The 11,658-nt window shown below is 41.8% G+C and overlaps 1 protein-coding gene across 1 annotated transcript in view; it reads right to left on the bottom strand.

Annotated features, from left to right (window-relative positions):
- Positions 1 to 10,832, bottom strand: part of Lamp5 (lysosomal associated membrane protein family member 5) — a 15,491-nt gene extending 4,659 nt beyond the window's left edge. Inside the window, exons 1-5 of the mRNA XM_015507360.2 lie at positions 10,231 to 10,832; positions 9,519 to 9,691; positions 9,005 to 9,136; positions 8,801 to 8,906; positions 7,105 to 7,293 (exon numbers count right to left, since the gene is read on the bottom strand). Coding sequence (XP_015362846.1) covers positions 7,105 to 7,293; positions 8,801 to 8,906; positions 9,005 to 9,136; positions 9,519 to 9,691; positions 10,231 to 10,294 — 664 coding nt within the window. The 5' untranslated portion in view covers positions 10,295 to 10,832. The remainder of the gene's footprint in view (positions 1 to 7,104; positions 7,294 to 8,800; positions 8,907 to 9,004; positions 9,137 to 9,518; positions 9,692 to 10,230) is intronic.
- Positions 10,833 to 11,658: the final 826 nt, after the last annotated feature.

Here is an 11,658-nt window from a genome sequence, read left to right as displayed (position 1 = left end):
GAGAGAGAGAGAGAGAGAGAGAGAGAGAGAGAGAGAGAGAGAGAGAAAGTTATAAATATAGATATAGATGAACTTTTAGTGGTCCCCTGGGTCCAGACTCTCATAGTGAGAGGGAGCATATGCAGTGGAACACTGTTAGGGAGATTGAGGAAAATGAGCTCAAATCTCAGATATTCCACTTGCCTGCTAAGTAAGCTTGGGCAAGTCACTTAACCTACCTAAACCTCAGGTTCTAATATAATAGGGATAAGATTATTTTAGAGGGTTCAGCATTAGATATAATAACACAGAAGGCCAGGCAGAGTAGACTTTCTATCACTGTTATCTATAAAGATAGAATTTTTTACACATGTAAGTCTTATATGTACTCATTTTAAGTCTGAAATTCTGGAGATTTAGTAACAAAAGCAATATCTCTAAATGGATAATAACTTGGGTAAAAAAAAATAACATCTCATGCCCTATCCTTTAAGAAAGATGGAAGAGAAAAGATGATTTATTTTGTCAAGTGACAGAGAGAGAGAGAGACTAAAAGACTATTATGATTCATTTCTTTAAAAATAGTTTTTGGTTACTTTAGGAAAAAAAATACCTAAACCAACACCACAGGAAAGAGGTGTATATGAGAGGGTATCAAACTATGGAGATGTCAAAAATAATCAGAAAATAACAGAGTGTCAATAATTATCAAGAAGAATATCGAATTCCTATTCTTATCAACCCTCATCAATTAAGTGGTCAAATAAAAGGAAATTCCTAATCCACAATTACGTTCTACCATTCCAAAACCCACAAAGCTTTCCACCAGAAGTACTTTGTAACACTCATTTGGCAGCAAACTCTGACTTTAACTCATGTGAAGCTGTTTGTAATTCTCATTTCTCCTACTTAGCATATTTTTCCCTGCAGAAAACAGATACATTAATTAATATGTTTGCTTACAGGGGCTGCCTTGACTCCTCTGTGGTCTTACGCCACATGTGGATTGTACACTGTATTGTCTTCCCTAAAGTCTAAAATAGCCTCAACTCACCCACAAGAATTTGGACAAATTTCATATATGAACCTACAGGAGCAAGACAAGCATTCCTACAGGCTTATGCCAGTGTTTTCAAACTCTGCTTATGACCCATAGGAAAAACAATATTTTAATTGAACCAAAAAAGTACACATACCTAACTAGAACAAAAGTCTTATAGACAGTTATCCTTGCTTTGTACATCGGATTTTGACTGTCCCCCAAGGCCATGTGTTGAAGTCATGGTTCCCAGCCCATGGCACTATGGAAATGCTGCAGAACCCTTAGCGAGCCTACTGAAAGGAAGTTCGGTCATTGAGGGCCCTTCCTATCTCTCCCTCTTTGCTTCCTAGCCACCACAGAGTGAACAGACATCCTATGCTATGTGCTCCAGTCATTAAGTACTGTGCTGCCATAGGTCCAAAGCAACAGGGTCAAGCAGCCATGGACTGAAATCTCTGAAACTGGGAGCCAAAATAAACCTTTCCTTTCTTAAATTCAATATCTCAGGTATTTTGCCACAGTAACAGAAAGCTGAAGAACACATAGAAATTCATACTGTATTATTATCCACAGTACAGGTGTGAAGACACCGATTGGTGTGAATATACTTTGTATACAACTAGAGCTATGAAAAATTGTGCTCTAGATATGTAATAAGAATTGTAATGCATTTCATTGTCATATATAAATAAAAATATGATGCTAATGATCCACTAAAGACCAGGTATGATGAAACTCTGGATGCCTACTTAGAATGTTTGAGAGTGCAAAAAGTGAAAATACAGAAGTTTACAAAGAAAACTGAAGGTCAGCTATCAATTTTATAAATAATTTGAGATGCAGCAAGTACATATTTATTGACACACATGAAGACAAGGCAGTGAAAATAATAAATGTTACTTTGCAAGATCTACACAAACTAATATGAGTTAAAATAACTCGTATGAGATAAAAATAACTGATTCCTATTGGTGAGTGAATCACAGGCACTGTTAATAGTACTTTTACTTATTACCTTCATTTATAACCAAAGGAAATGTTAAATACTAGTTATACTAGTATGCTAAATACTAAGTTAGTAAAAATAAAGACTTAAAATTTTTCCTCTGAAATTTATAGACTACCTGAATTCTATCCACAAACACTATAGATTCCTGTGTTAGAATCCTGTGCAATAAACTGATTATACAACCTACTGATTATAACAAGAAAAGACCCACATCTTTGCCAGGGAGAAGAGCATCTCTTGGCTCTGCTCAGATCACATCCACATTGGATGCTCTGAGATCTCTGACTTCTTGTCCACTCTATTATAAACTTGAGGTCTTTTATGCCTCACGCAGCTCTGTAGTACACAAAACAGGAGTCTGTGTAAATAAATGGGCTATGACTGGGAAAGGTGACAGCCCTGTCATTGAGAGAACAGATGAAGACAGATAAGACAACAAAGGGCACATCTGCTGCCAGCTGCCAATTGCCAACTTAGGTTCCTTCAACCATAAACCCAGTGCACCCACCAAAATCATGATGTATGTAAGGCTTTGTTTGCTGGATGTTTTGTTTTATTGTGTTTTGTTTAATAATCAGTGTTTTGAAATTGTAATGATTCCCTGAGACAAACTGTAAGAGCTCTTCATTGTACCCCAAATGAATGTTATTGGAATGATCAAAGGGCCAAGCTCTCTGCTGGCCAGAGCTCTCCTAACACTGTGGGAACAAGAGGGCAGACTTATGCTGATTGTACATCCTCTGTTGTTTGACAAGACAGCTGGAGGTGGGGGGCTTGACCCTCTTTCCAATATTATTTCTGGGCTAGCTCAGCACTCTCAGAAAAAAAGGTATTTTACATGCTGAGAAGCTACTAAAATGAGTGGCAGTTACTCTCATCATGATGTAAACATTGGACATGGTAATAATAAAAACAATTATTGTTTGATGCCACATATGACAGGAACATGGCATGCACTGTATATACCCTTTCTTACTGGACTGAGAGCGCCACCAGGGCAGGGAAAGGTCAGATATCCCCATACTTAAGTGTAGCAGACTGTGTCCTTGGCATTCACCTATCCACACATTCCACTGGGATTTAACTGCAAGGTGGGTCAGAAGAACCAGAGAATTAACATTTCCAAAGCAGCCTTCCCTGATGAATGGCAGTTGGTGAGTAAATCCCACCCCCTTAGGGCAGCAATCCTAAGAAATATCCTATACTGTCTCCAGAGGACAGTTCCTGGAACACGGACTTCTGTGACTGCCTAGGCACATGGCCTTTTGCCAAGGCTCCAAGTTGAATCCCTCCACACAGTTCTCAGCAGTGTTAATGACCAGATTGTCCCCCATTGGCTGCTTACTCTGGAACCCTGAAGAGCAACTGTGCAGGGTAGCACATTTCTTGCTTTGAAAGTTTCAGGTAAATCACAGGTTTACATAATGCTCTGGATAGTCAAGCTTTCTATGTGTTTGTGATAGGCAAGGAAGCTTGCCAAAGGTTATTCTCCCAGGGTCTATGTCGGGGTATACATACAGAAAAGTAAGGCATATTCATTTTCACTAAAATGCAATCACCCACAGATGCCATTTCCCAGTCATGCTGTTAGGAACAATAATAAAAAGCTCATAAGGGCTGGGGATGTAGATTAGTAGTAGAGTGGTTGCCTAGCACACACTAGGTCTTGGGTTTGATCCCTAGTACTGCCATAAAAAAAAATACTGCATGAATTCAGGGCCCCCAATCAGCTCATTAAAGGTGCCTCTTGCACTGACATGATTATTATAGTTTCTTAGCAGGAGCAGCTGAAGCCTTGAGAGGCTAGAGGTCCAGGAATGCAGCTTTTATCGAGCAACCAAATCTCTGGGCTTCAGTGGCTCCCTTGTAAGTGGAAAACTCAGGATCTTTCGACCAGGTTTGTTTGTTTGTTTTCCTCTGAGGATTAAAAAGGATCCACCTTATTTGTGATATGTTTTAAATTCCTTTTACACCTGAATCTTTTTAAGAACAGAGGCAACCTTCACGTTCTGCTATGTTTATTCTGACATTATATATAAAAGTTTCCTTTAATTCAAGCTATTAAAATACTCAGGGTGTTTCTTTTCCCCCCAGGAAGGAATCCCCCATCCCATCCCAACCATAAATTTCCCAGGTCCCTCAAAGGGACACACGATAAATTAATTGCAGAGGGCAAGTTAATTAACCCCAACTGAGAAACAAGGTGCCTGGAACTGCTGGGTGACAGTTGCTCTACAAACTGTGTTTGGTATACAAATGAGTCAAAGGTGGCTTCTGTATATTGCTTGTTTATTTCTTCACTGCAAGAGGAGACCCATCAGCTCAAAAGCCTGCTGGTGCCAAACTTAAAATTTTTCCCATGCAGTTATTTTTCAAACAGCTCAAACAAGCAAATGTTTAGAACCTGCCTGCTTTGTCTAACCCTTGAAATCTCACTCAGCAGCTGTTACCTATTCATAAGATAGGGCCTATAGGTGTAAGTCCCCAAGCTACTGCTGCCTCCCAGAAGCTCTCTGGCCCAATCCCCACTCTTCCCAATCTTGTGATATTAAGCAACATTACCTAAACACATAAACCCTCTGCCCTTGGGAGTTCACCTACCTCTCTTCCTTCTGGATGGCGTCCCTTCTGCCATGAGACTCCCAATAGACAGTCTCATACTATGAGGATTTCCAGTCTCACAACCCTGTTCAATAATCCACCTAAGAAATCTTGTTGCACATTTCCTTCACTAGTCCTTCAAACACTCTCTAAACATTCTGTGGACCAGGAGAATGACATGGAACCTGGCTAGCAATGGAGCATGTTGCCCTGCCCCAGATCCACTGAACCAGACATTGCATCTTAACAACATTACAAAGTTGTACACACTGCAATTCAATGTTAGTGTGCACACTGAAATTAGCTGTGTGCTGGGCTAAGAGACTTTCATTTGGGGATTAATGCAGTAGCCAAGCACAATACACTAAAGAGTCTAATGTGATAAAGACATCAACCCACCTTTTGACTCCTTTCAGCCTCTGCTTGTCAATCAATTTTGCTGAGCCTGTTTTTGCTTTGTCTCATAGAGACTATTTAGTAATCAGCTCTAAAGACTGCCGGGTATTACCTACTCAGGCAGGGAATAGGCTCTTCACAAGAAACCCTGATGCTGTACTGGACCATAGCCACATCTAAACAAGCATGTAACACACACACACACACACACACACACACACACACACACGTACCTACACAACCTTTACTGAATGTGCATATATATGATCAGATACTGGCCCCTCAAGCAAGCATGTTCCATTCGTACCCACCCGCCGGCATCTGCAACACACTAAAAGCCCCCTGGACTTCTGCAACCTGAAAATGCACACCAAGAGCAATCACATCCATTCCCAATGACTGGAATATTATGATCTTTTACAAGACACAGTGGGGAGCAGGTGTTAAGAGACACAGACAAGAGGAGCCTGAACAAAGAATCCCTTCCACGCAAAGGCATATGATCCAGTGAGTGATTGTGAATGAGGTCTGCCTCTGCCCAGGAGTGTGGAGGCTAAGCCTTAGGGCACCACACAGGACAGTGTATACCAATTAATAGCTAGAAAATCCTGGGTGAGACAAAGTGTATTTTGCTTATGCTTACTAGATTTACAGTTGGAAATTACACATGCTTACTAACTCTGTGTATGTTTACCATGCTATCTTCCCAATGGACGACCTTGATATGGATTAAAAAAAAATTTTTTTCACTCCATGTAATGGATTTTACTAATGTTTAGCAAAGTAGCTCTGGTCATTGTTCTGTACTTATTTTTTCTTTCTTTTATGTAATTTTAAACATCCATGAGATTTGATTTTTCATTCTATAACAACTATAGGCAACCACTTAGAAATAATCCAGGAAGGGTAAGTTGTGGTAAGGGACTAATACAAGTAATACTTATAATACAAGTAGTGTCAAGAAATAAAGAACTATCTAAAACAGATGGCCAGCAAAAGCCAAATAGTCACTAAAAACTATTGAAAGTACAACATAAACTCAAAGGCATTTGTAGTGGGAACCCTGAAGACTGATTCTACATAGCCTAGTATTTTTATAATTAATTTCTAGACCTCAAAAATAAAAACTCAAATTACATTCAATTACATTTAATTACATTTAACATTTTCAGTTTAAGAAAGACACTGACTTTTACATTTTATAAATATTTCCATAATAAAGCAAACTTTTTAAAGCTGTTAAGGTCTTGCAGCTTTGGTGTATTTCTCTAGGAAATACATTAAAATGCTACAACTTATCCTTCCTTGAGAACAGGTATGTGTGGCTCTGCTTTATTAAATATATGACATTCTGATTTGCCCTGCATACAGGCATTTGGAAGCCTCTATTAGTTGAATCCACAGCTTCAAAATATCAATTTAGAACCAAAGTTCACTGAACATCTGCAATGGGTCAGGAACTGTGTTATGCGCCAATAACACAAAGATAAATAAAAACCAGGCCTTTCTCTCAATGACCATTTAACTGGAGAATTTTCCAATGCCTTTTGAGTAATCACAAGATGGTGGTAGGCGCATTGTATTCAGTATAGACTGAGTAGGCACTGTATTTTATGAAAGCTGGATTCCTTAGGAAATGGTGGTGGGTGACACAAGGAGGGGGGCAATTCCTTAATATCCTAAACATTTTCATGGTTGTATTCATGTGGAATCCCCAACCAAAGGAAGGCATACATACAAAGCAAACAGAAACTCTCCACGAGAAATGCACAGAATAGCACATTATCTTTAACCACTTTTTTTATACGAGGGTGCAAGGGAATGGGGTGGGAGAGAGAGAAGGAAGAAATGAGGTAAAGAAGAAAAGAGACTAGAAAGAAAGAGCCACTGAGGAAAATTGATATATTCATCTTACTGCCTTTTTAGATTTGAATTGTTATGAAGGGAAGCAGTATCACTTGAGCCTGGATAAAAATCCAAATGGTACCATCCTGGGACCCTGGCAGTAATCTCCCCATCCATCCCTCCCCATCAGCCATCCCGTCCTCCTTCCTCATGCCTCCACTTCCCAATTTACCTTCACTGAAGACAAAATCCGAGATGATGTCAAAGGGCTGGATATGGACAGCTGATAGGATCATGGTAACAGTTTTCTGTGGATCGCTGGAGGCAAGAGAAATGGTCTGCTGAGCTTGACACTCGTAGGACTTCCCAGCTGGGGTGACCAAGGCAGAAAGGTGATGCGAATTGGCTGTGTGCTTCCCAGCTGCAGCAAATGTCCAAAGCAATGGTTAGGGTCTTCTCCGTGGCAGTGCCGTCATTGCTCCTAACTCAGCGCACCTAACTGGGTTGGCTCTTTCCTCTCAGCTCAGACCCACAGCCCATCCCTCCTATCCTCTTCTGGGGCTTCTCAAAGGCAGTAAGTTATAATGGACAAAAACACTCATTTTCTGTGAGCTAGGGTTCCTTAAACACTGACTTGCAATTTCTTTTTGGAAAAGGAGAGTGACATTTAAACCTTAACTCTTTTCATTACATAGAGCCTATCAATAGGGATCCCAAAGGCATAGAAAAAAACAGTCACTTGGTTTTTCCAATGGCTCAGCAAAGAATAAAACATTTTCCTCAATAAAGCATGTTGGATTGCTGGTGCCCTGGTGAATGTCCTCTACTCAAACACATATATACCTATGAACATCCACCACACTTTTTCTCCTTTTCTGGCCTAGGTTTGATTTTTTTTTTCATTTCTTTTTTCTTTCAAACATTGTGGGGAATGCATGAAGATAAATTTTGATGAAAAGAAAAAATGTTCCTTAAACTACAGTTATTAAAAGGGGGGGGGGAGGACAGATGACACATGTATTCATTTGATTTCAATAAAAATTATTTTGCAGCTCAGGTGACTGGGTGATTGAAGGCCTCATTATGAAGAAAATAATTTTTAAAAACTTAAATATGTTGGGCTGGGATTATGGCTCAACGGTAGAGCGCTCACCTAGCATGGGCGGACCTGGGTTCAATTTTCAGCATCACATAAAAAAAAAAAATAAAGGCATTGTGTTGTGTCCATCTACAAAAAAGATTCATTCTCTCTCTCTCTTAAAAAAAAACTTATATATGCTTTTTGATAGTGATTGCAGATAGATACATTGTTATTTAGTAAATAGATGTTTCTCTTGATTCAGTATTACTGGTATATATTTCCGCGATTGGGTGGGCAGGATGCACTCTTTGTAGAGAATAGAAACGGCCTAGTAAAGCCAGTAGTTTAATCGCCAAAATGAAAGAATGGTCAGGAAAAAGCTTATAAATTAAGGCCTGGGGTATAGAACAAGCTCCAAAGTGGCTGCAGTTGATGACAGAAGACACTGTGCGAGCCTTGCTGCCATGCGCAGAATGATACTGAAAGCCATCCAATCCTGACCAAAAAGGATAGTCGCATTTTTAGGGGGAAAAAATGGTGCAGAAGAAAATAAAAATAAAGCTTTGGCGTCCTTCTCCATGTTTCTTCTGAAACTAAATGATGAGGCGGGTATGAAGCAGTCAGAGGACAAAATCAGGCCCTGAGTGACAGAGGAATTCCTAGAGGACTCAGGCCTTCAAGTCTCCTCCACCCTGCAGAGCAAGCAGGCCAAGGCTGGACTTGGCCTAGCAGTGCATAGCCCAGACTGGTTTCCCAAACCCTGAGGAACTTCTCATCAGCGCCTTGGCTCCCAGGGGTGTCTGCACTTTCCCAGCCTTCCTCCCCAGCCCCGCCAGACTCCACTCACCGCTGACTGCGTCTTTAAAGTGAGTCTTCTCCGCGGAGTCATAGACAAATTGCACCTTGCTCAGCCTCCACGTCGCTTCTGGACCCTTGGACGTGTTGTGGCTTTCCTGTCAAAAGTGGGAGGCACGTGTCAACCGCTCCAAGGGCTTCTGGGTCTGCTATGGCCCACACCCACAGCCTCTAGGCGCGCCCCTGTGGGAGTTACCTTTAAAAACAGCATTTTGAGAACATATGCACGGTCCACCCAGAACACCTGCAGCTCCGACTCACTGCTGCCACAGCGGCCATTCACCTCAGCTCCCCGGGTCAACGCGATGTCAGCCTGTTCTGTGATCAGCTGGGAACATAGACGCCCCGCGCCCACTCAGTGGTGCAGGCCCCAGTGGGGCTGTTAAGGGCAGCGCATCCAAACTCTGGGTTGCACATTTGGGCACTCCTTTGCGCGCGCGCGCGCTCCCATGTCCAGGAACATGCGGTTAGATTTTCTACGTGCAGCCCCCGCCAGTGGGGAAGCAGAGAAAAGGGGATTTATTTTCAAAGCAGGCAGGGCGAGCAGAAGGTGTACAAGCCGGAACCCCCATGCAGCATTCTGGAGCAGCCTGCAGGGTTATGGGGTTGGGGGAAAGGCGGGCGACCCAGGTCTTCGCAGGGCCATAAGGGGAGGGTGCCCTTCGGCCCTGGAGCCCTAGGATCAAGCTGGGGGGAAAAGGGTTCCTTACATCGACATAATTGCTGGCCCACACATCATAAGGTACAATAAATTTGGCTGCAAATTCTGCCATGAGACACGTCGTCCCATTTTCCCGCACAACAAATATGTCTTTTTCAGGGTTAGTAGAAAGGCCTGAGAGATTTTCCACTTCTTGCTCTGCCATGATTTGAGCCATTGTATCTGCGGAACAAACAAAAGGATCTCATCAGTTTAGTGCTCCTGAATTCCGTGCGTATGGGTCACTAGAGTGCAGAGACCGCGATCTGCGGGCTTTGGAGTGACAAAGTTCCCTGCTAGCAGCTGTGTGCTCTTCAAGCCATTTCTCTAGCCCAGCGCTAACAAACTCAGTTCCGTTGCTTTTGATTTAAAATGGGGATAAAATTTAAACATTTAAATATTCTTATTTATTTGCAATGAAACTGGCTTTTCTCTACATCCTGGGGGTTTGAAGCCAAACCTTTCTTGCCAATCCTGTGACCCCACTAAGGCAGCCTGTCTAGCGCTCTGTCTGGCATATGCCACACAGGTGTGTGGTTCCCAAGGGAGCTCCCTCCCACCAGCGGGGAAATCCTTCCCCTTTCTCCCAAAAGAAAAAAATAAAAAAAACCTCAAAACATAAGGACCATATTTTTAATCTTAAATACTGGCTTTAGTATACCATTTCTATTCTCTGCAAAGAGTGCATCCTGCCCACCCAATCGCCAAAAAACGGTACTCACGGAAGAGCATCAGAAGAATTCGAAGTCTATGGACGCTGAGAAAGGCTCTTCCTCTGAGATCCATGCTTGCAGTTGCTGCGGAAGAGGCCAGATGTGCTGCTGCAGTGGGCGCCTGAGAGGGAATCCCTCAAAGTCGCTGCTGGAGTGGGCCGGAGTGAGCGAAGGGCGGGGGACTGAGAGGGAGGCGGGAGGGAGCGCGTGTTCCCTACGCGCTGGCTAAGACCGGGGTCGGGTGCCGCACCGGCCGCTGCTCGCTGGGGAAGTCAGATCACTGCAGAGAGCAGCAACGCGCGGCGAGGGAGCTGTCCATGGCTGCGAGTGCTGAAAGGAATCCGGTTGTGTTGCAGGAGTGGTTGTGACTTGGCTTGTGCAGAGGTCCAATGAGATTTAGGGGGGCTAAAATTCTCCCTGAGTTTTTTTCTTTATTCTGCAATTGTGTCCGCAAGGATGAGTTTCTCCTGGGAAACTTATTGGCACCCTTGGACTTATTAACCTCCCGACCAGGTACAAGTAATATGTAGTATAAATATCATATCACTGGAGTCCTAAATTCTGAAAATGCTCCTGGATCCTGAAAGAAAACGGTAGAGCACAAATTGCGCCTGCTTTGGAGGAGGAAGGGTAGAAAAGAATGAGAAGGAAAATGCTATGGCAACAGTTTCATACATTTAGAAACATCTCCTTCTCTTCCCTGCTCTCAATGGAGCTCATAGGTTTAAAGTTAAATTGATGTCTCCTTAAATGGGGCCATCAGACAATGCAGTCTGATGTCTCCTTTTGGACTTATTGTCCTGTTATACTTTCTGAGTGCATGTGGACTCTGAACTTTGGGGTCACATACCCTCACTGATTATATTGTGATTATTCTGCCAAGAGAGATGTAAATTTTATGAGGTTATCTAGGGTCTTTTAGGACAGGAATTTTAGAATTATGCTGTAAGTAATGTCACATAGTTATGTAAGAAAAAATACACACTGATATTATTCTAAAGCCTCTAGTGGAAGAAAAACAAATATTACTGGGATAATTCCTATATTTACATTTTTTGGTAGTTTGCTCATTTTTTTCCTGTTCCTGCTCTATAAATAAGAATACACCCTTTTTAGGTGTCCTCGTGTTGTCCTCATTAATTGTGGTGATGTCAAATATTTCTTTTCTTAGTGAATATTTCAGTATATGAATAGTCTCGCTCACTCAGTAATATGCTATAAAATAAACAATGTCATGTTAAAAGGCAAAATGCAAAGCATTTTACATGTATTATTTAATTTGATCTTCCTCACAACTTTAGAGAGTAGAGAAAGGAAGATATAGAATTATTGTTGTTATACCTATCCCTAAACCGAGGCTCAGAGAAATTAAATGACCTTCCAAACATCACATGGTCAGTTAGAATTAAAATAGAAGAATCACATGTTGTAACTTTG

The sequence above is a fragment of the Marmota marmota genome, unplaced genomic scaffold (genome assembly GCF_001458135.2).
Source record: "Marmota marmota marmota unplaced genomic scaffold, marMar, whole genome shotgun sequence".
NCBI lineage: Eukaryota > Metazoa > Chordata > Mammalia > Rodentia > Sciuridae > Marmota > Marmota marmota.
This window is presented reverse-complemented; position numbering and strand designations above follow the sequence as displayed.